The sequence below is a fragment of the Typopeltis vanoorti genome, chromosome 3 (genome assembly GCF_054136105.1).
Source record: "Typopeltis vanoorti isolate ZY-2024b chromosome 3, IOZ_Tvanoo_1.0, whole genome shotgun sequence".
In the NCBI taxonomy this organism is placed as follows: domain Eukaryota; kingdom Metazoa; phylum Arthropoda; class Arachnida; order Uropygi; family Thelyphonidae; genus Typopeltis; species Typopeltis vanoorti.
In genome coordinates, this window is record NC_143551.1 from 137467727 (window position 1) to 137493366 (window position 25640).

Genomic DNA, 25640 nt, shown 5'->3' on the forward strand with positions numbered 1-25640 from the left:
AAGATCCTTGCGCTCCTCGCGTCTATGATGGGATTCAAACCTAGGACACTCCTTCCCCAGGCATATGGGTGCAAACCTCATAGCGACTAGGCTAACTGCATGGACCTCAGCACCATCATGATAAGTAATGAAGTAATCCGGGAAGCACACAGACTACACACACGTCACTGAAAATATATAAATTTTATACATTTTTGGAATTTTTAAATTTATTATTTTACATAATCCAGAAACCAAACATGGAACTTTTTCAAGCCACTTCAGGCTTCTAATAGGTAGGACAATGGTCTCAAACTGGGCAATGAAATTCATTTCCTACCAATAACATTCATCCAGCCTGCAATGGGACTTGAACACGCAGCCTGCTAGTTGGAGAGGATATTAACCAATCAGTTAACATATCCTCTCCAACAAAACAAGTTTCTAATGAGTGTTTATGCTGTCCCGCTATGTTTATTTTTCCTAGTAACATAGATATTCAATGGACTAGGCAGGTCATCTTTTCTTTGAACCATTTAAATTTGTTGCATTTCTGCAAGTCCTGAGATTCAATTCATGTTGATTTTGCAAATATATCCTATTACAGATAGTCACTCTGCCAGACATGTTGTGTATTTAAATGATGTCAGAGAACATGGTTGTCTGGATTATATCCCACTGTTCCAAACATGTATCCCATTTTAGTCCTGGCAATTAAGATTTAGAGTACGCCATCTTATGTGAAAATATTACATACTGCTTTTAAAAAAATGAATATTTTAAAATTTGGATCAAAAACTTCACACATCTAAGAGAATATAATTTTTATAATTGATATTCCACTGAACTTAAATATACAAACCAAATTTTGTTCAAAGAATAAGTTAAAAATAATCAATACCACATATTTATCAAGGGTATTCATCCCTTTAAAGGTGCCCGTATAATTTAGTCCATCTGTCCATTTCACATGAACAGTTTCTCCAAATTCTGGTGGTCCATTTTTTATGCAATCATGACTCTGTAAGGATAATTTAATAATATTAATATTCAAATTTGAATCAATAATCTTTATTTAAAGCATAGCATGTTCATGAAATGTAGCATGGCATATGAGGTAAAATTGCAAACATTACGATACCTTAAGGCTGGGGCTGGCAAGAGCTCCTCATTTCTATTATGTTTTATAAATTAAACATATTATAGTATGGCATATCAAAATAAGCATTTCAATTTTATGCTCATGCTACTGTAAACATATTGCAATAAAGAATTAACGCAATATCAGAGATAAAACAATAATGCTGACACTGTTTAAGAGCGATTATTAAGAATATAATTGTACTATAAAATGAAAAATGAACTGAAGCAAACTGAAAATTTGTGTTGATTCATACCTATGTGTCACACACACAGGTATAAATCAACACAAAATTTCAGTTTTCAAAATACAGTTTAAAAGGTCCATCTTTCCCAAGCTTATTGTTTGAGAAATCAACAAGGAATCATTCTTGATAAGAGAAAGTGGCACAGAAAGGCCTCACAAAATTCTTTGAATAATCTTATTAATTTAAAGGAACTATGAAAAAAGTGTTTATATATACATGCTGGAAGTTTATGCTTTACAAGTTCTTTTTTTTTTCTTCAAGAACCAAGTATCGGCAAAAAAAAAAAAAAAAGGAACATTAATTGAAAAAAATAATAAATTATAATTTTAATTATAACTTTAATTATAAATAAATAAAGGAGTGATGTAAGCTTGCTCCACCTTTGCAACGAGTTGCTTGGTGTGCCACCTTACCCAAGTCCTGAAGATACTTTCAGGTGCAAACTTTGTTTGCTCACACTTGGATAAAGGATTAAACTAAATTTATTATAGTCTAACCAAGTGAAAAATAAACTTTCAACATCTTTCTCTAAATTCAGAGTAATTTAATAAAAAGGTGGCACACTGTTTGGCAACTCCTATAGGTAGAGATGATCTTGCTAATGCTTCTGCCTCATATCTCCACTTGGGCCTGGCTCCCACTGAAGAGACCTCAATAAAGGTCAAAACTAGTCAGGGTAGTGCCCCTTCCCTTAATGCATAACATTATACATATCTGCAAGGAGATGTGTGTTGCATTATGGGAGATACTGAGATAGGAGTGATGTTAGCTTGCTCCACCTTTGCAAGTGGTACAACACCAGGTGGTACTACACCTGGTGTTGTACCACCTTACCCCAGTCCTGGAGATACTTTCAGGTGCAAATTTTGTTTGCTCACACTTGGATAAAGGATTAAACTAAATTTATTATAGTCTAACCAAGTGAAAAATAAACTTTCAAAATGAGTATTCTAATTACCGAAATAAGATTTCCATCTCATCAGAATGGATCAAGACAAGCTTTTCAGGAGGTCTGTATCGGCTAAGAAAGATGATGAGATCATAAAGAAAAAGAACAAACAAAATTGCAAAAGAAGAACATTCACTGGCAGAAAATCCACATTTTGGTTACTTCAAGTCTTCACCCAAAACATGAGCGACTGTGTGGTGTGCCTTGTCAAAAAAGTTGGCATTTTTGGATCTGTTTTAACCGAGGGGACGGTATCTGCACTGAGGTATCGAAACTTGCTTGAAAACAATTTCATTCCTTTCCTTCAGGGCTTCTATGGTTCTGGCTTCACAGGTCACTTTTTCATACAAGTCGGTGCTTGTCCCCATTGCACAGAATCCATTTTCCAGCTTAATTGAACATTTCCATGGGAATGTCACTGTTTTGGATTATCCCCGTGGTTCTTAATCTTTTCGAAGTCACAGAACATTTTGGATTATAAGAAAAATTTGGGGAACACTAAAAGCATTAGTGTCATAAAACTAACAATAAAAATATGCATGAACATGCCTTTTATAAAAATGGAACTTATTTTAATGCAATACTTGAATTTGTCAGCTTTTGCAGATTTCAGCCATTTCAGGTCTAATATGCGATATAGCTACCCTCATCTCTTTGTCTATATTAGTCTTTCATGCTTTTTTAGTTTTTATATTGGCTAATATTGAGAAAATGAGCTGAAACAAATATGATGTTAAAAACTGTAACAAAATTTTCAGTGCCCTTGTGGAGAGAGCTGGGTATTTGGCTAGGACAAAAATCCAGAATTTCTCAAAGAGTTTTAGAGTATGTTCTTGTAACAAAAATTCACAACTTGATGTATTAACTGCACCAAATAGATTTCGTATCCATAAGAAGATATGCTGTGAAACTCGATTCCGGAATCTGTACTGAATGTCCCTGATTAGCTGGTAGTTCACCAGGTCATGGCGAAGTTGGCTGTTGACTACCTACTCCACTGAAAGAATGCTTTAAAGAAAACTCAGGTGAGAACAATGAGTTAATAGCCTGTTGGCAGATATTTATATCCTTTAGGGAATGAGCTAAAATACACACATAATTGTGTGTATTCAAGACAGGAAAGTAACTTGAAATCTTTTCTTTCAGTAATGTTAAATGTTCTGTTATAAAGGAAATAATTCCCTCGACATTTTTATTATGTAGCGAAGGAAACATATCGACTGTATTTTTTTCTGATATGTGGTTTTTACAAAGAGATACTTTTTTTTTCTGAAAAGCTGACAATTTATCAGTGGTTTTCAAAATATTTTAATTTTTCTCTTGGATACTTGTATTAACGCTATTTAAGTAATTAAAAATAAAGGCTAAATATGCCATTTTAGCACACCAAATATCATAATTTGAAGACATTTTACAGAAGCATCTGTACCTTCATTTTGACAAGAAAGGCCAAAAATTCATTCTTAAGTTGTAAAATTCGGAATAGCATTTTATCCCTGCATAATCATCTTATTTCAGTGTGCAAAAGCAAAGTTAATATTTGCCTCATTTTCGTTTAATAATAAATTTATCCATTGTGTGCTATGATGTTAGACAACACACAAACCAAATACACATTAAAAATAAACTGTGTGCTATTACAATGTTATAGAACACACAAACCAAACGCACATCACTCAATGACTGTAAAAAAAGATGCTCCTCCCTGCCCGCCCCCCTCCTGCAAACGCATGACCTATAAACGATATTCTATTGGTTTAGAAGTCAACACGCATAGCCGTCTTCAGTTGTTAAGACCAGAGTAGCCAATTACCCTCAGAACTGTGTCATGTGACATCTTTCTGGCGGAACACTTGTAACCAGTTCAAGGAACACCGGTTAAGAACTTCTGGATTATCCAAAGCAGTACAGAAGCAGAACTGACTGCCACTTTATTCACCAGACCTCAATCCTTTGGATTTTTTTTTATGGGGATAATCTCAAAGACAAAGTGCATCAGAACAATCCAGAGACATTAGAGGAGCTAAAGTCATCTATCAAGCGTAAAATTTTGGCTATATAACAGACATCCTCCATAAGGTGGCGTATAATTTTGTGATACGATTGCAGAAGATCATCGAGGTTGAAGGTAAACATACTGAATATGTCGTAATATAAATGGCATAAGATGTAGACCTAAATACACTTTGGATGACATTCATATGCCTCCTTGTTCAGGAATAATGCAGCATTAAATCTAGTAGGTGCATTTTGGACTACCCTGTATGAAGAATATAAGGAATAATTTTGGGCATACAGTAAGACCCTGTTTAACGCTACCCTGATTTATGCCGATTCAATATAACGCTTTTTTTTTCCCAAACCCTAAAAAAAATGCTAAATATTCCATGATTCGATATAACGCGGTTCTACTCAAAGCCTAAAAAAGTGCTAAATTTACTCTGATTCAATTTATCGCTGTATTTCCCTTGATTCATATATCATCTGATTATTCCCGAACCCAAACCAATCAGCAAAAGGTGACGATTCATCGTAGCACTGTAATTCCCCTAAACCCTAAATCTATGTTTGTCACACATTTGTTTTTTTTCCTGTACATGGTGTAGTTATTCACTGGCATTGAAACAGTGTCCACACTATCAATACGATTTGGAATGCTGTATAAAATGTTACTTATGCTATAATCATCGATATTACTGACAAAAAGAAATCAACAAAAATTCTATTTGTTCATTAAAAATTAATTATTACTATCATTTTTGAAATTATTCAAAATGAGCGGGTGTAAGAATGATGAAACAAAATTGATACGAAAAAGCATTTAGCCCGACATTAAAATGCAAGTGCTGAGGCAATTAGAAAAAGGTGAACATCAACTTGACATTGGAGCCACTTTAAATTTATCTGCTTCTACTATACGAACGATTTTAAAAAACAAGGACAAAATTAAGTGTTCAGCAACCACAACGTCTTCTGCAACAAAAGTAACCTGATCCAGAAGCAATGCTTTAAGGAAATGGAGAAATGTCTTTCCATTTGGATTGATGATGAAACTGAACACAACATGCCATTAAGTCAGGCAATAATTATGGAAAAGGCCAGAAGTATTTTTAATCATATTCAAAAACAAAGAGAGGACATGAGTGAAAACTTTGTAGCTAGCAGAGGTTCGGTTGATAGATTTAAAAAAAAGAAGCAACCTCAACAACATTCAAATTATCAGAGAAGCGGCAAGTGCAGATACTGAAGCTGTTTCAGCTTTTCCATCAAAGAGCCATAATTGAAAGAGGAAATTATCCTCCTGAACTAGTTTTTAATGTTGATGAAATGGGACTTTTCTGAAAGAGAATGCCAAAGCGCACATTTATATCATGCGAACAAAAGTGAGCACCAGGATTCAAAGCTGCAAAAGACTGTTTAACCCTTCTTCTAGGCAGTAACACCAGTGGTGATTTCAAATTAAAACTGTTGCTTGTGTATCATTCCAAAACACGAAGAACCATGAAAGGAATTTTAAAATCGAGTTTATCTTTGATTTGGGAATTTAATAGGAAATCTTGGAATCACTATGGACATTTTTCAAATTGGGTTTCCCACACATTTTTGTCCAACCATAAAACACTACTGTGAACTTAAAAAAATTGAATCAAAAGCGCTATTACTGATTGATAAAGCTCCAAGCCATCCTATCCAATTGTCCGACTTAAAATCTTGCATTCCGGTTGAAGTAGTTTTTCTGCTATCCAACACTATGTTGATAATCCAGCCAATGGATCAGGGAGTCATGTCAACTTTTAAAGCATTTTATCTTCGTCACACATTTTAGCAAGTCATTGATAAAACAGACAGCGAAAATAAAGAATCAATTATGCAATTTTGGAAGAAATATAACATCATGGACATCCTAGGCAACACTGAACTCGCTTGGAAAGAAGCGACTGATAAATGTATGAAAGGAGTGTGGAAGAATGTATGGCCAGAGATATCCAAGGATTTTCAACAAGAAGAGCCCATTGTTGACCAAATTGTCAACCAGCAGGACTAGCAGATATAGATGAGCAGGATACTGAGGAGTTTCTACAGGTTTCTGGTGAGAGCCTTACCAATGACGACCTTCAAGAACAGGCAGAACAAGGGATTCATGCAGAACCTAGTGATTCTGAAAATGAAGAACCCAAAGAACTTGCTACAGATTTCCTCAGTAAAAGTGTGGTGATGATAACCGAAATCACTGATCAATTTGTAGCAAATGATCCAGATTTTGAAAGAAGTACCAAAACAAGTCTAGGTGTTTTGGATGCGATCTCTTGCTACTGACGATTGCTTAATGAGAGAAAAAGAAAACAAAAAAATGACACTAGACGACTTCATCACTAAAAAAGCAAGAATTTCAGAAGAGCCAGAACCTTTCACAGCACAAAAATAAACTTTGTATTTCTGTATACGTATGTATATGTGTTATGTATATGTTGCAAGTTAATATAAAAATAACTTGAAATTAAAGTAAAACTTGTTTATTCTTGGTTGCATGTTACCCTATCCCTATTTACTATGTATTAAAATGACCCCGTTTAATGCTGTTTCAATTAGCACTTTGTCTTCTAGGAATTAATTGGGGTATTACTGTACTTTTGTAGGATGTTCCTGGTTGTCGTCTTATTGAGATGTATCTGGCATATGGCAGTATTATTGAAGCATGACTGAAAGGAGAGGTGGTGGAAAATGTGGAGATAGAGAGAGATGTGGGAGAATTGCAGATAAGACATAAGGTATGCAAAATTTAAAACCCAGGTTTTAAGGGTGGGGGGGGGGGGGAAGAAGGTGAAAGATAGAAATTTTTTTGGGGCAGGAGAATGATAGAATATGATGAAACAAGATTAGGGTTAGGAGTAACAAGAAGTAACAGAGTGTGAGCCGTTTAGCCCATGTGTCTTCTTCGGAGCTCATGGGAAAAGTGGAGACTATGTCATGTCAGCTTGGTGTTTTTGTCTTGGCTGTATCTGTATGTCCAACCAATAGGAAACAACAATGAGCCAGACCCAATCAAATTCCTTGAAAAAAATCAACAATACCCACATAAGTTTCTCCAAATCCTATCTTAAACTTACTAACCTTATGCAAAAGAGGATAAGGTTAGTGATGAGATCTGCTGAAGGATGAAAATGATTTCCATATTAGTTATTACTAATTAACTGATGGGGTTCTCTAGGTAGTGAAGAAGCTGACTGTTGATACCCTTCTCCATCACATATGAGATTACTATTGTGAGGACAATGGGATGATAATTTGATACCTAACTTTGAGGAACAGGCCGCACTAAACTTGCTTCCACATTTCTAGGATTGAAGTCAGAAGAATATAGCACCATGTAGAAGCAATACAGGATGAATGTTAGTTCTAAAGCACAAGACTCAGCATAACTGGAAGAATACCATCTGGCCTGAAGAACTTATTATCAAGATAACCACTTTTCTGATGCAAAAGGTTAGAGAAGGCATATTATGGTTAGTTTGTGGAATAGTAGGAAGCGATTTGTCTTGGTCATTCAATCAAGAGTTTGGGATGATTAAATGCCAAACAGTCTGCTTTATCTTTAGGAGATATCACTATATTAGGATTGGGGGGGAGGGGGGACATAGTAGGACAGAAGTCCTGTCTAACAACCTTAGCAAGGGACCAGGAGGTTTGACTGTTTGTGCAAGAGTCAATTTTATTGCATTTGGTCTTTACAAAAGTATGCTCTTTTATTCAAAATTGTTTTCAGTTGTTATTATGGCTGTAATGTAGACTGATGAGAAGCCGGAGTGGAATATATGCTCAATTTCTGTATTGGATGGCATTCACATATTTGTTGGAATATGGGATTTTGAGTGGAGTGGGGAGCAAGGAAAGTCATATCAGCAAGAATAATTTTAGTTATTTAAATGTAGAAAGTGCTTGAATTAGGAGAGCAAAATCAATAATCAGAGCATGGAAAAGGTATAGAAATCTCAAAGATCCTTCAATTGGTACTGTGGCAGTGTTATAAGATATGAGGTTGAAACTGGCTGGGAGAATAATGATCTGTTGAAAACAAAATATGGATAAGGATATGGGGTCAGAGATGACAAGAATGAGAACTAACATCAAAAGTGTATCTAGAAAGAAAACTAGTTTTAAAAAGGTCTCAGATGTTGGGAGAAGATGAGGATTATCTAGTATATATTCTGATAGCATTCTGTGAGATGTCCTCTGTGTGCACCTGCTAGAAGTCTCAGCTGTAATCTGGGCTCTTGGAGGATTAATGTTTCCCATATTTTGGGAAGTTTGACACATCCATATTTATCCAGGTAGGCTGGTTTTTAAATTTCCTATCAAGACCTGATTGACAGTCAGGACAGCAGAAGCAATTTTTATGTTCTTTCTATGTGGATTGTTTCTGATCTTCCTATCTGCCCACAGTAGGCCAACTTGCAGAAACAGGCAATTCTATAAACACAGAGAGCAAGGAGTCGGTCCTTGGGGAATGCATAAAAGTAGCCAATCAAGTGAAGCCAGAAGCCTGTGCAGAGGTTATTCTTTTTCTTTTGTTTTAAATAAATAAAAAATTCTGGCTATTTTTTCAGATGTGCCTCAGACATAGGGAATGCTAGCATTACTGAAATCCTTCTGAAGAGAAGGTTGTGGATGGGTGGAAAGAAGTGATTATTTTTTTGATTCTGTAGGAACCATAAGGTGTGGCATATATGGCTGAGTTTTACTGCAAAAAAGATCTCAGTGGAACAAGAATTGCAAGAATTGAAGGTTCTAATGCAGGGGTCACCAAACTTCTTTGGCCGTCGACCCCTTCAAGAGTTTCTTGACTTTTTATCGATCCCCTCTATTTTACTATTACGTAATATGTATGTTGATGAATTTTAGAACATTAATGCTCACTTGTATGTCGATGTGCAAAAATGAGACTGGGATTGAATATGTGTAAGTATAAGTAAATAAGCAACTGCACACGTGTTGCAATCTCGCTCCCCCGCGCCGACAGGGCGGGAACCACCGACATCCGTTTATTGGGAAATATGTCATTTTGGACTACTTGATTGGCCTCCGTAACTATATTCATGACCTTGCTCCATCTTACAGGTCCTATTCATGTCACTGTTCCCACGATTCACTCTTAATTGCGTTGTCATTCAGGATGGAGGTAATCCAAGTTAACCGAATTAAATATTACCCGTACAATGATGTCTTATATTTTTCTACCGACCCCAACAATGTTATATCGACCACTGTTCTAATGGATAGAATTTTATGATACCATATTGTTGAGAGGGAGTCACCACCACCGAGATTGGTCTCAACCTTTACTGTGGTCTCATCAATATGAACCAGACCCAAAAATATACCAATGTAGGAGTTATAAAATTATGATTTTATTTTTTCTTTATTTATTTATCGTTCTTGTGATTTTTTTTTTGTTATAATCTCATTAACCTTATATTTAGTCCTCTATACAGAATCAACTGCACTGTCTCACAAAGCTTATCTATAATACGCTGTTATTTCCATCTATGCTGATTCTTGTCCCCCTCCCCCATCTTCCTGCCCTTGCCCTTTGTTCCTACCGCACGCATAGCAAGCACTAATTATAGTCATCGCCAGCTATACGATTGCAGTATATTCAATTTTTCACTCTCTTCAGTCTGACAAATTTATTTGATTTATGACTGCACCAGTCAGACTGAATAATAGAGAGTGAGGAATTAAAGAAATGGATTAAAGGCAGTATCTAGTCAAATTTCTCTTAACCATATAGCAAGATATGGCAATATCTAATTAACAAACAGGTTTGTAATTTTTTTCGAGATAGTGCATTGGCAGTGATCAGATCAAACTGATCACTGCCAATTAACTTGGTTAGAATAAATACTTTGTTCAACAAAGTATTTATTCTAACCAAGTTAATGTAATTACAAACTAGACAAGTATTGGGGAATAATTTTTTCTCCTAGCAAACTAATTTCAGAAAATACTTTGCACAAATAAAATATACATTTCTGCCTACATGCCACTCTAACATTTCACTACTCAGTATTTTACAAATTTAGCACAAACTCTTGCTTAATAAATATATACAATTTTGTATATCTACAATCCAAGAACATTGATATGATGTGCTTACTCACAGTTTTTTCTTTACAAACAGTCCATTACTATGAACAAAGTTTTCACTGGGACATCTCATATCTTTACCTTGATCTGGATACCTCTCTCTTTAACTTGGATGTTTCTGTATGCTACATACTGTTGCAGTTGTCCTGGCCCGAGTAGCAAATGTGGCAGCTGCCTGTTTACACTAATAGATAACTGGAGAGACTCTGATTTCACCTTCAATGTTTATCCATTGGACCCTGGTCAGTCGTGCTTGAGATCACGGGGAGCACAGCCTGCTATACGGCAAGATACGTCGGCAGACGTGCCTTGTGGAATTGCCCGGAGAACTTCAGGGAGACTCACCATTGACAAAACTCCAACAATAAACCATGAGTGTCCTCTCAGGGTCAAGAAGCATGAGCTACCAGACTTCCAGCCAAGAACTCCAAATCTTCTCCTCTTTTTTTCTCTTTCTTCCCTCTTCAGCCCCTTAAAAGTCCTCCTCGTTCTTTGTTTTGACTCCCAAATGTCTGTGATCATCCTCTGGCACAATGACGTCACTCATGTTTTCTTTTGCCAAAAGTCTTTGTTTTAGGTGCCTAAATGTTTGCAAGTTGTTAAGAACCTTTCTGATGTGCTTATCTTATTTCTTCCTTAATCTGGCTGGCTTAATATCCTCTCTTTTATTTTATTTTATTTTTTGCTGACTCATTTGACTCACTATACTAATAAGCCATAATCACTTTCCTCTGTTTTCAAACACTATAGTCACACGGATAATATTGAATACATTACACAAAGTAGTTAATTTACATCGAAGAGAGTTAGGAACTCATAGAGGGAGGTCACATATCACCAATACCAGTTGTCTCATCTTTTCCTGAATTCATTCAACTACCCTCTGTCTCCACCATTCATTCAACTACCCTCTGTCTCCACCATCCATCAGTGGATGAAAAATTCCATCCACTGATGGAATTTTTCATTTAGGTTTCATTTAGGCTTGTAGGTTAGAGATCTACAAGCCCTTTCAGAAGCTTGTAGGTCTCTAACATATTCCCCCCACTCTTTCTCCTGGTTGCTAGTGTCTGCAGTTCACAGATTCTCAACCTGTTCTCATAATGTACATTTAACAGATCTGATATCATCTTTAACACTCCCCGTTCCTGTATCTGCATCGCCTTTGAAACAAGGAGACCAGATTGGCAGATAAATAGTCTGGGTGAGGTCATATCAAGTAGAGGCAAAATGACTTCCTTACTTGTCAATGTTTTGTTTCAGCATTACAATTATCCTCTGATTTGTATTTGCAATCTTTGCTATATGATCCCTGAATTTCAACTTCTTATTTATTAAATCTCCAAGATCCTAACCTGATCAGTTTCTTCTATAATAATTGTAATAGTCGTAAAAATATCGTAAATACTAATACTATATACTAATACCAGAAGTATCAGGAACAAGAAGGAGGAATTTTTGGCATTGGTTAGTGCAACCTTAACAAAAGTTATAGGCATTAACGAGATTTGGCTAACAGCAGATGATGTAGATACCGGGATTGAATGTGAAGGGTTTAGTATTTTCAGGGAAGATGGAGGATAGGATGTGTGTGTGTGTGTGGGAGAGGGGGGGGGAAGTACTGCTGATGATAGCAGATGAATTGCAACCAAAAAGAATAGGAAACAGGCAGAAGGGGGACTGTTCATTTGAAGCAATCTGGTATCAGATTAAGATCAATAAGACAAAATATACAGTTGGTTGTTGCTATAAGCCAGGGAGTTCCAGAGATGCTCTGGAGGACATGCATTGTCAAATAAATACAATGAGTACAGGTCGAGTGATTATTTTGGGGGACTTCAACTATGGAGATATAGACTGGAAGGAAGAAAGATCACATGGCAGAAAGGAAATAGAATTTATACACCTGCTAAGAGATAATAGCTTAAGGCAGCATGTGATGGAGAAGAGGACAAGGGATGGGAGAGTATTACACCAGGACATAGGATCAGAAGAGCTATTCATAACCGAGGTGACAATATTGCCTCCAATTGGTGAAAGTGACCATGTGGTCTTGACTTGGGTGATTGTAAAACATCAGGAATATTCTATCAAGAAGGGGTATTTGTGGAACTACAAGGCAACTGATTATGACATGTTTAGGAAAAAGCTTAAATCTGTACCATGGCATACAACACTGCAGGGTAAGAATGTTAGTAGTGCATGGGAGACAGTTAAGGGGCATCTGGAGGAAGCAATATTAAATTGTACACCTAAACAGGTATACAATTTGGGGTAGCACCAAACACAAATGGGTGAATGTAGATCCAAAGCATATACTTGACAATAATAATGCTGTTTTTCTTAATAATGGACACAATGCATTCTTTCATATGTCTACTCATCATATTCTGCAACAGATCTTACAATCTGCTACCATTCTTCCACTGTTTGTGTGGGATGTTGAAGAGAATATGAATGAAAGTAATCATTTCCCTGGTTCTGCACAATATCCTTAAAGGAACTATGTTCTCTCATGCAGATCTCCACATGGAAGTGGACTACTGATGCCCTTTAGTTAGAAAGACCTGTGTGTGAATCCTGTCTAAGATAGAAGAACCTTTATAAGGGCTTTTAAACTGAAGGCGAGTTAGTCAGTCTTATGGAGGTGGAAGGGCTTTTCTTCCCATAAACTCTGGGTTTTCATCCTGCAAAACAAGAAAATCAACAAGAAGAACATGTAATCTATAGACATAACACTGGCTTCATGGTTTTGCTTAGTTGCTTTGGCTGTAAATCCAAAACAATCAATCAACCAGCATGGAAAACTGACCAGGATAATTGGAGTACATTTTCATACATTGCAAAATTTATTGCTAAAGTAATCAATTGAACACCTATCAATGAAGTAATGATATATGGAATAAATTGTATTGTCCAGGCAGCTTTGACTGCAATTCCAAAAATATAATCTTGATTTGCATTCTCTTTAAAGCCATGGTGGAACCCTGAACTACTAAGCAGTCAGAAATGATTAACAGAGTGTATGGGGTATATTTTTAAATATTTGCTACAATAAATCTCATAGTTTAATAATAGATGAAAAGGGGAGGAAAACAAACAATTTATCAGCTTACCAATAACTCGGTTGGGTAGCTGTGTCTCAGACACAGCTACCCAACCTGCTTACTGCTACAGAAAGCAAGAAACATATATTTCCTTACAACATAACTCTAATTATACAAATATTAGATAGATCAAATGCATATAATATTACAAAGGGATACCTTCATAGTTGGAGGAAATGGCAACTAGACACTAGGTAGTACATGTTCTTCATGGCCCAGTCAAATACTACTGCCTGGCTTATTGGCAGTCTGAAGCGGCAAATGTCATGTCTGGTCTACAGCAGGGATTCTGGTTACTGTTTCATCCCACTTCTCTTCTCCATGAAGTGCAAAGAATACCCTTCAAGGCCATGACAAACAAACTTAGGAATCCATAACCTCCTCCAATTCAAGACTACATCAGTTAAAATGATACTGTAGGCCAACTGTCAGTTAGTGCACAGGCCTGAACCTGTCAGTAACGAGTCAGGAGGCTTTCTAATCAATTGGTGCATAATCCCACTGCTAATTACTCTGCCAGTCACGCCTGGAGAGGGAGTCCGAGTGGTGGAATGTGGGGAGGAGGAGCACTGTCGAGGCCACATCATGCCACTGGAACTGTTGAAAGTTTATTTTTCACTTGGTTAGACTATAATAAATTTAGTTTAATCCTTTATCCAAGTGTGGGCAAACAAAGTTTGCACCTGAAAGTATCTTCAGGACTGGGGTAAGGTGGTACAACACCGGGAAACTCGTTACAAAGGTGGAGCAAGCTAGCATCACTCCTATCTCGGTATTTCCCATAATGCAAAACACATCTCCTTGCGGATATATATAATGTTATGCATTAAGGGAAGAGCCACTACCTAGACTAGTTTCGACTTTTATTGAAGTCTCTTCAGTGGGAGCCAGGCTCAAGTGGAGATACCAGGCAGAAGCATTAGCAAGGTCATCTCCACCTATCGGAGTTGCCAAACACTGTGCCACCTTTTTATTAAATTACTCTGAATTTAGTGAAAGATGTTAAAAGTTTTTTTTTTCATATTATAGTCTAACCAAGTGAAAAATAAACTTTCAACATCTTTCTCTAAATCCAGAGTAATTTAATAAAAAGGTGGCACACCGTTTGGCAACTCCTACAGGTAGAGATGACCTTGCTAATGCTTCTGCCTGGTATCTCCACTTGGGCCTGGCTCCCACTGAAGAGACCTCAATAAAGGTCGAAACTAGTCTGGGTAGTGGCCCTTCCCTTAATGCATAATATTATACATATCTGCAAGGAGATGTGTTTTGCATTATGGGAGATACCGAGACAGGAGTAATGTTAGCTTGCTCCACCTTTGCAACGAGTTGCCCGGTGTTGTACCATCTTACCCCAGTCCTGAAGATACTTTCAGGTGCAAACTTTGTTTGCTCACACTTGGATAAAGAATTAAATTAAATTTACCACTGGAACTGGTTTCTCTCTGTATGGATTTCATGTCCAAGAGTCGATATTCTCTCATTGCACATCCCCACTATATCCTTCCATCTAACCAAACTTATGAAGACCCTCAACAAACAAGAACAGTGACGATGTACAAAAGTGAATTTTCCTCATAAAATAATCCCAACCACAACATGCAAACCATGGCAGAATCTTTTCACTAAAAACTCGCTTTCACATCCACTTTACCAACATCTGTGGGATTAACACAAACATAAATGATGTCATCTTCACTTGCAAGTCTTGCAAAACCAAATGTCTTATTCCTGACAGAAACTCAGATTGCATCTACTACTATCTACCCCTAGTGCCCAAACTATACATTCAGAATTCTTTTCATCACAAGGCTACCCTTGTGGTGAAATCTAACACCTGTGCCTTTGTGAAATCTAACATAGCTTGCTAGAGAATGGTTAATTTAGAATCCCCTGCTTTTGACGTGCTCTGGCTCAAGGTTCGCTCCCATGTAGTAATGTTCATTTGTTGCATTTACTGGTCTCCAAAACCAATAACCACTCACATCTCTTCAGATTCCTTTCCATGAAACTTCACCATGTGCAATCCATCTATCCAAATAGTGAGGTCATCTTCCTGGACGACCTCAATGTTCACAATTCCAACTGCTCCTCTACTTCAACACCACCAACCAAGCAGGAAGAGAAGCAGAAGTCTTTGCTATAAGTAATGACCTAACACAAATTGTACATCTATCAACTCAAATCCCTGATAACTCTCTTCACTCTCCAAATACTCTGGATCTCTTTTTAACCAGTTCTCCTTCCAGATGCACAGTAGAGGGAACCTCTCTTGTCAGCAACTCAGATCACAATCTTGTATAAGTCTCCTCTCTTACAGAACGTCCCTCCTCCAACCACTCCTGATCTCAGATCCTGTGGCACTACAAAGAAGCCAAATGGGATGATGTACAGAATTTCTGCTCCTCCTTTTCTTAGTCTGACTATTGCTTCCACTCACTTGAGTGACCCTGGCACCTGATGTGAACAAGTTACAGAAATTATTTTCAGTGGTATGTAGAAATTCATCTCCCATTTGACCCATAATCTTCATCCACTTTCCAAACTAGTTTAAGTGAAAACGTGTCAAAGCAGTTAAAGAAAAAATTCAGTTCACCGTATGTGGCTCAGATCAAGAACTCCAGCTTCATACTCTGCCTTTACCAAAGCACACAGTATATGCAGATCAATCACCAGCAGATCCATATCCAATTTCATAAATTTGTCTCCTGTCCAAATGGAAGCAATGCCTTCTGGAGCATAATCCCACTGCTACATACACTGCCAGTCATGCCTGGAGAGGGAATCCAAGTAGTGGTGAGTGTGTGGGGGGGGAGGGGATATTGTCAAGGCCACTTCATGGCACTGATCTATTCCATATATCACTGCTTCTTTGATAGTGTTTAGCTGACTGCTTCAGCATTAAATTTTGCAAGATGAGAACACGTACTCCATCATCCTGCTCAATTTTCCATCTGGGCATCTGTAAAGAATATGGTACCTTTTCCTACTAATCAGTCAATAAAAGTGAAGTGTGTATGCTACTTATTACTAAGACAGCTGCAGGTAGGAAATGAATTAGAAGTTTGAGTGTTGACAAAACTGGCTGGGTGTTTATACAAGAATTATGGGGGGAATAGCAGTGTTTAGAGAAAAATCCAATGAACCAAACTAATCTGTAAGCAAATAAGCGATACAACAAGCAGTTTTACTAAAAGAGAAAAATACATTTCCAAAACTTGCAGTTAAACATTCTTTTATTGTAATTTTATGGTGCTAAAACAGACAATTCTTGTTTGATATACATGAAAACTGACAACACAGTGAACTGCTCATCGAAATAGACAAATTTTCTTCCCTTGCTATTTTATGAAAGTATGGTGAAGATGGTGTTAAAAAAAAAATAAATAAAATAAAATAAAAACAGACAAAGCACACTAGGTAATACAATGAAGTTTTCCCTGGAAAAAAAGTGTGAAGATCCAACAAATGATAGTACAACTAAGCAAATTAATTTATACATATTTTTTAATTCTTTCTTCTTATGTATTCAAGAATATATTCATATCACCTGATTGATTTCTGCAACTGTTTGGTAAATAAGTGTAAGAAAAATAATGGTTTTACAGTAGAAGGAATGCATTTAGAAAGTAAGTGATGGAAAATGCAGATCAAAAAGTCCTAAAAAATTGTTTGTTAGAAAAATCATTTTAAAATTATACTGACATTAATGAATAAGATTAATTTTTTTACATTATTAAATAATTACGTTAATGATATTAACAATGGGATGCTAAAGGGTCAAAGCAATATAACTGAGAGGAGACCTCCACATAGCCTTTAAAGGAATGCAGAGAACCAATCAGGGCTTCTGACCTAATGTCCAATCCTCACCTTCTTATGGTGCGCCATGTTAAGTATCTACCTGGATACTGAACGAACAAGGAGAGGCTGGCAATTTGGGATCTAGCTGACCAAATTGTATTCTTATTGGCTTAAATCAAAATAAAAAATGATGGTACATGACAGAATTTCATGTCAGCTGGGGAATTGCCTGGTTAAACAAGGCCCCACGTTGTTTTCGCCAGGGAAAAAGGAAAAACAGCAAAAAGTCATCTACTGTAACAAATCCTAAAATCCACCCCAACTCAACATTACCAGAGTTCAAGATTGGTACTATCAATATAAGAAGCCTAAATGGCAAAAAAATGGAGCTAGCTAAGGAATTGGATAAGTACCAGATCGACATAATAGGGATGACTGAAACAAAACAGGCAAAAACTGGCGAGATCTTTCTGAGCAATAAACACAAAATGTTATATTCAGGCAATGACAATCAAGGAAAAGGAGTAGCCACAGTATTCAACACTAAATATGAGGCTAATTCTTCTTGAATACTAGGCGGTCTCAAGTAGAGTGATGTGGGCAAATATCAGAATTGGGAACTGGACAATGAGACTTATTTATGCCTATAGTCCCACAGAAGATTCTACTAAGGTAGAAGTGGAGGAATTTTTTGAGGCTTTAGAGAAAGAACTGACTCACTGACTATGTTATTGTTGATAGTGATGTTTTCTCCCTGGATACCAGAGTGTACAGAGAATTTGAAATTGGAAGTGATCACCATTTAGTCTTGAGCAGGATAAATGAATTTCAATTGAAAAGAAGAACATGTAAGAAAGTTTTTAAAGAGAATAAAAGTTGAGCAGCTCTCAGATGTGAACTACACAAACATGATTGAAGAAAAAATGAAAGAGTTTGAGAACAGCAACCAAACCTTGGAAATTCAGTGGCAAGTCCTAAAGAAAACACTGACTGATTCAGCCAGAGAGACTTGAGGTTGTCTGTAAGGATAGAAAAATCAGAACTCCATGGTGGACACAGAAAGTTAAAGAGGCAGTAAAAGAAAAGAAGAAAGCATATCAAAAGTTCCTGTCAAATAAGTCAGCTTGTGCTCTTAGAGAATACAGAGACAAATGTAAGAAAGCTAAACACTGAAAACTAGCTAACTAAAAGTCATGGGAGGACTTTCGCAAGAACATTGAAAATAAATATCAAGAAGATGCAAGACATTCTGAAAAGCTCAGAAATAGAGGAGAGAGTGCTGTAAAAGGAATTAGAGATGATAATGGTGACATGAAAACAGGAGAAAAAAGATACCCTTGAAGTACGGAATAATTACTTTGAAATATTGCTAAAAAACAAGCAGTGATGACAGCACAGTGGTAAAAAACACTAACCAGGCATGCAGTCAGGAATACATATCCATACTTAAGTAAAAAAAGCCAACAAAAACCTGAAATGCAGAAAGGCAGCAGTAGATGATATTCGACCAGAAATGCTCAATTCCAGATGATTGGAGTAGAGCTCTCATAGTATCCACATATATACAAGGGAAATAAAACTGAATGCGAGAATTAATGTATGCTCACAGATGTGATACCCTTCGACACTTATGCGCATGTCAAAAGAAGGAGAATCCATTCCAATGTGTTTCATGGGATGAGTGTTTATTTTTATATGTCGGAAAATTAGCTTTTCTTTTATGAAAACTCTAGTTCTTAAAGTGGTAACTATTTTGCATGTACAACAGTTGAAAAATTTACGTATAACATACGTGACTTCACGTGTTGGTGGTCAATTCATGCATCCTTTATTTCTTTCTCCCCTTCAGCATGAATTGATTATTCTTGGCACAAAGCCAAGGTTGGCTATACAAAGTATGGCCGTACAATACAGTGGTATTTGTCTACTGAGTGTTCATGGTAAGATATATGCACGTATACTTGGGAAACGGTTGAGAAGGATTGCAGAAGAGAGGCTTGGTGAAGAACAAGCTAGATTAGGGCCAAATAGAGGCTGTGAGGATCAGATTTTCACTTTATGACAGATTGTTCTGTTCCCATTATTTCTGAACTAAGATCTGTATTTAAGTTTTGTAGATCTGGAAAAGGCATATGAAAAGGTGCCAAAAAGGAAGCTATTCAAAACGCTACAGTTTTATAGTGTCAATGGGCCATTATATCAAGAAACACTTAGACTTTATTTGAGATGTAAGTCAGCAGTTAGAATTGAAGTACACGAAGATGTTTTGATATTAAATCAGGTGTTTGACAAGGATATACATTATCTCCTCTGTTATTCATTATCTATATGGATCACATTATGAAGGAGAGTGGTATTAAACCTGATATCAAAATTAGAGATGTTAATCTCAGCTCTTTGCTTTATGCGGATGATGTTATACTTCTAAATAAATCTGCTGCAAGCCTGCAAGATTCTCTGACTAATTTGAATAACTGCTTAATAGATATGGTATGAAAGTCAGCAATAACAAGACAAAGACAATGAAAATAGGCAGAAGCATCGAAAATATCAACTGCGTTGCAAACCTATAGAGCAAGTAAAACATTTCAGCTACTTAAGCATGATTTTTAGTGAAGTTGGTAAATTAAATATGGTAATAGACAACAGAATCAACAAAGCTGGTATGGTAGGAAGTCAACTGAAATTTATATGGAATAAGAGAGAAATTGGTAAAACATTAAACTCTAGACAGTGTTCAAACCAATTTAAACTTATGGATCTGAGAGCTAGGTTAGAAGTAAAACTTCACTTGACCAAAGACTAGAGACTGCAGATATGAAAGTCCTGAGAAAGATTAGGGGCATAAAGAGATGGCATCAATGGCAATATCATATTAAAAACAAAGATATTAGAAAGAACTTGACATTATTAGCATCCAGGAAAGTGCTAGCAGAGCTAATCTCAGGTGGTATGGTCACTTAAACAGAATGGGAGAGGAAAGATTAGCAAAACAGGTGTTCTCTGCCAAGTTGGCAGGAAAAGACCCAGAGGAAGCCCAAAATATAGGTGGATTGATACGGATTGATACAGTAAAAAGTGCCTTAGAAGATAGAAATATAAGATCTGATAGTGTTGCAGTCTTGACAGGTAACAGACTAATTTGGAGGAAAATTGTAGATAGGAAGTTAGTAATGATGTAATTTTTATGTAGTCCTAACATATCCTGTACACCCTTTGAGGGTATATATCAGGAATTTTATGATGATAATATTAATGAAATTTTCACATTTCACACAACCAAAGTAATTTTTCAACTCGCAAAAAATTCCATACATAGAATTCAACAACTATGTTCACAAATTTAAAGGAACTAGCGAAATGATATGATACCCAGTGTAATAAAAAAACTACGGTCTCACCTTTTAAGACAGCTTTGGTTAGCATATACTGAAGACCCAAGTATTAATGAATTAGGTTATTAGAGAAGTTACATAGCACATTGCAACAATGAGAAACAGGTCTGACTTCTCAATGCTATATTCAATACCTGGCTTATGTTCATTTAAAGTATAATAGTAATTAATTTAGAAATCTGTCTGTTAGTACCTTTTTATTCCCCCCCCCCCATTTGTATTCAACCTGAAGATGTACACAGCATGATGTATGAAACTAGTAATTAAATAGTGTTCTTTCTAAAAAGTTTTGGCTGAAAAACTACAAATGACAGATCTGCAGTGACACAATATCTGCATCATTGATAATTCCACAACTTAATGTCAACACCGACATTGTCAATTTGTCATTACAAAAACAATTTCTACACAGAACTTCTGTGTAATTTATTGAGTCTTACATCTTCAGGGTTCATATGTGTCACTCCTTGTTCATAAAACATACTATATTAAATATGCCACACAATAATGTGGTATAGCATACCTTCATAAAATTCTATTCAAGTTAATGAAAGTACAATGTGTTATTCACTTTATTATATTTAATAATAAATATAATTATATTATTAAAAACACTTAATTATATTCAATTCACTTTTCACATTTCATGTTTACTGCATTTATATATTTACTTCAATTTAGATGTATTTCTAACTTTTAATTTAATACTTTGCTAGTATAAAATCTCTCATGATATGTGACTTCATAACTTATGCTAGTTTTTACGTTTTTTGTTAAGGAGAATGTACTCAGAAACTTATTACAATAATTTTGTAATAAGCATTTGTTAAAATAATGTGGCTCGTGACGTCACATGCAATGATATTAACTCATGTTATATCAGTAAGTCTAATTATGAAAATAGTGAAGAATTCCTGGAATTGTCATAGATGGAAATTTCCAAAGACACGAAGAATGATGTCATCATGTCCAAAGGTCAATACATGATCATAGAGAAGAATTCTAAGAATTGCCAAGGATAGAGAATTCCAAAGATGCATGAAGAATGACATCAGCATGTCCGAAGGTCAATATGTAACCATTTTTGAGAGATGTGTGCATGCACACAAGGGGAGTCCGAGTGTATATAAGGCAGGTTGTCTAGGAGGAAAGTTGTTCTTGGGGTTTTCTAAGCCTTCTCTTATCTGGGTCCGCCATGACATAAATTTGTTGTCGGGAATTGGAAGAGAAGGAAATCTGTCTTAGGTTTCTCAAACCTCTTACCTGAGTCCACAGTCATGGGAAGTTCACTGTCGGAGATCTAAAGAGAAGAGTTGTGGGTTCTGAGTGCCTGGGTCCATCACCACATGAGAAGTATTGTGTTGATCGTCTCAAAAGGAAAGAGATGTACATTGCCGCCAAGTTAAGGAAGGGTCCTATGCGGCAAGGAATAATAGACGATCCGGACAAGAAAGAAATTTAGAGGAATAATCAGGAATGAGCTGGCAGATGGAAAGAAAGACAAGAAGAAGACTTACGTGTGAAAAAAAGGTTAATGTGAAAGACAGTGTGCTGGCTATAACTACTTACAAGAATTGTAAGTAGTTATAGCCAGCCTGGTTGGCCGAGCGGTTAGCATATCCGCTCTCAGCCAAAAGACTGCAAGTTCGAATCCTGCTGTGGGCATGGATGCTGCTGGCCTGGTTGGCCGAGTGGTTAGCATATCCGCTCTCCAGCCAAAAGGTTGCAGGTTCGAATCCTGCTGTGGGCATGGATGTTTGTGATTGTCTGTGAAAATATTAGTGGTGGTTGGCAGTAGATGGTGCTGGTGTAGATGATGATGGTAGTTGTGCATGGTGGAGACTGAGAGTTGTAGAGTAAGTGCTGTTATACCCTGATAAGTTGGAATATTAAGATTTCATCTTATCATTGTATAACAGAGCGAATAAGAAACACCCAATAAGAAACATTGAAATATGCTTGGTATCTAAGTATGAGAAGTTTTGAATACATTAATAAGAAAAGAAAAGAAAGAATTGTAAAGTAATGAGATGTGTGCAGTTTTCTTATTAAATTCTTATATCTTTTGAGTTTCCTTAAAGTCTTGCCTATGTAATCTCTGGGTCACAAAGGAAGAGCCCGAGGGTCGAGCCAAAACCTATGTGGCAGACTCTTCGTTACCAACCTCTTGTTAAGTCCTAAGAAAATTTATTTATTTAAGCTGCGCCACTTAGGACTCTTAGATTAATTAGAATGTTAACCAAGAAGTTAACAAAGATAACACAAGATACGCAATCATGACCGTGAATTGTGTTCTAAAGGTTTACCGCCCAGGTTCGTATCTAACTTTACAAGTGGTGCATCGAATTCCATAAAGAGAAATAATTGGCTAAAGAAAAACAAGGTTTATTTAGCATAATGTACATACTGCTAACAATACAAAATTAAAAAGGTTCCAATCAAAATCTAGCTAAGCAATAATAATCCATATCTGATAACTCTTATACCTTCTACATAAAACTCCATCAAATTTTAATCTACCTAAGTTACTCTACACATAACATATTTCTTATTCACTATAATCTTAGTCTTTACAATCTCAGTTAACCTTTACTCTACAGATCAAATCCGGTTTAAACATTCTTAAATACACATAATACACAGATTCATACAGTGTCTGTCCTTTCATAATCTTCTACAACAAACAAGTCTTTTCACATGCATTCTCTCTTAATTGTTATCTCTGAGTCTCTTGTCATTAAAGTTCTACACAATATTAATTTCTGGATTCTCACACATATCAAAGAATAAATTATCTACTTATCTATACTCCTTTGTTCCTTTCTTTCCGATCGTCAATGTTTGAACTCCTCGACTTTCATCATCACTGCATATCGGACACGTACATTCCTCGACGTTCCACGCGACGTAGTTTGTTGCTGTATCTCGGGATTAGATTTCCTGCTGAAAACTCCTCCGATTGCATGCCAGCAACGGACCTACACCCAGAGCTACGATTAACCACACGGTGAATACAGGACACAAGAGATGGGGGGAGGGGGTTCTAATCCCTTTTATACTTCCTCCCTAACGGCCATCATCGTAACTTTGGCCGTTCACACGGCACGTAGAATTTGCTGTCACGTGTGTATGACCTCATATTGTCCAATTGTCTCCCGCCGCTTCTAAGCACGTTCCATGAACGCAAGACTGCTTGGGGCAACTGTCTGCTTTGCCCCCCGAACTTCGAGCTTACGTTTACCCAGATTAATTTTGGTCTGGTTTTTACACGTATTTTCACAATAAAGGTTAATTCACACTAAAGATAATGTCGACCTTAATTCGGTATTAAATTATACACATAATATTTGCACACTTTTCCTACATATTATTTTCTTTTATACCAAGTAAATAACATCTCATTACTTTACACTTCTTTCTTTTATTCTCTTATTAATGTATTCAAAACTACTCATACTTAGATACCAAGCATATTTTAATGTTTCTTATTGGGTGTTCGCTCTGTTATACAATGATAAATGAAATCTTAATATTCCTACTTATCAGGGTATAACAGTGCCCTCCTTCGGTGACTCTTTGGACTCCCTGGGGGTGTTATGTAATAATAATAATAATACTGAAAGAATGTATGTCAAGTGTTTATGTTTATGAGATAATGTATATTAATGTTGAATTAGGCTTAAACAAGGTATGCCTTATATTCAGTTAATGTTATGCAAGATTGTGAATTAGAACTAAGCTTAGATTAGAATTAGACTAGCAAGAGAATTGTAATGACATTGTATACATATGTGAATAATTCTGTAAATATTTCCTTTTGACTTAATTAAATGGTTTGTGAACAACACAATGGACTGATTCTGTCAATGCACTATCCTAAAAAAATTCAAGCCTGCATAACACAGAAGTTTATGAGATTTAAAATTAAGCCACGACTAATTTAAAGTAAAGATATATATATATATATATATATATATATATATACAGTAAAATCCCAATTTTACTTTCCTGCAATTTATGTCATTTTCTGTTGGTCCCGTCTTAAGGCCTATTCTCATGATGTATTGTTTTCCCGCCATTAACAACTTGATGTGGATGTTATTTCCTGTGATTTGCGTTTTTTTCTCGGTGGCAATACCGATTTTCAAATTGATTTCAGCGGAAATCTGCGCATTTCTGTTCTCAGGTGGCGTTGCTTTCGGCTGAAGTTTCGTTTCCACCATCACGGTGACTTGCGCGCATGCAGCAGTACTGTAGTGATGAGCGATACCGTGATTTTTCAATCACAGAACGAATTGATATTGCAGAATTTCTGCAATGTAATTTAGCGTGTGAAAGTTTCTTTCAAGTTGCGGTGGTGGATTATCCATGTTAGTAACATGGAGGAAAAAAAGACAGAAAATGTATTTCGGTAGAAGAAAAGATGGCAATTCTACGACGTGTAAATTGGTATGCTGGAACACATGTGCATTTAGCATAAGATCTTGGACTCTCCGTGTCCACTTTGAACACAATAGTAAAAAAAATCAAAAAAAAAAAAAAAATCAACAATTAAAGATTTTTTTAAATAGATAAATGTAAGTACATTGTAAATTCATTTATTTTCAGTTATTAAATTTTGTATCTAGTATGTAGACTCACATACTAGCAGTAAGTCATCTTTTAGCCTTTTTTTAATGTTTTTTTACATTTCCTATTTGTACTTTTTTCCATCAGTCCCCTGAAAAGTGTAAAAAAGGGGTTTTACTGTATATATAAACACATGCACGCGCAGGGAATAGAAACGATATCTGTTTTGTGTTTGATTTAAGATCTTATAATCTTGCAATCAATACATAGTCTAACTAGTGCAGTTGTAAAAGAAATAAATTTG

At 36.2% G+C, this 25640-nt stretch overlaps 1 protein-coding gene across 4 annotated transcripts in view; it reads right to left on the reverse strand.

Annotated features, from left to right (window-relative positions):
- The window catches only part of LOC150108594 (lysine-specific demethylase 4C-like), a 366824-nt gene that overhangs the window by 36512 nt on the left and 304672 nt on the right, over positions 1–25640 (reverse strand). For all 4 annotated transcript variants that reach the window (XM_090390884.1, XM_090390883.1, XM_090390881.1 and 1 more), the window contains exon 17: positions 881–1000. In XM_090390884.1, the coding sequence (XP_090247010.1) occupies positions 881–1000 (120 nt within the window). The remainder of the gene's footprint in view (positions 1–880; positions 1001–25640) is intronic.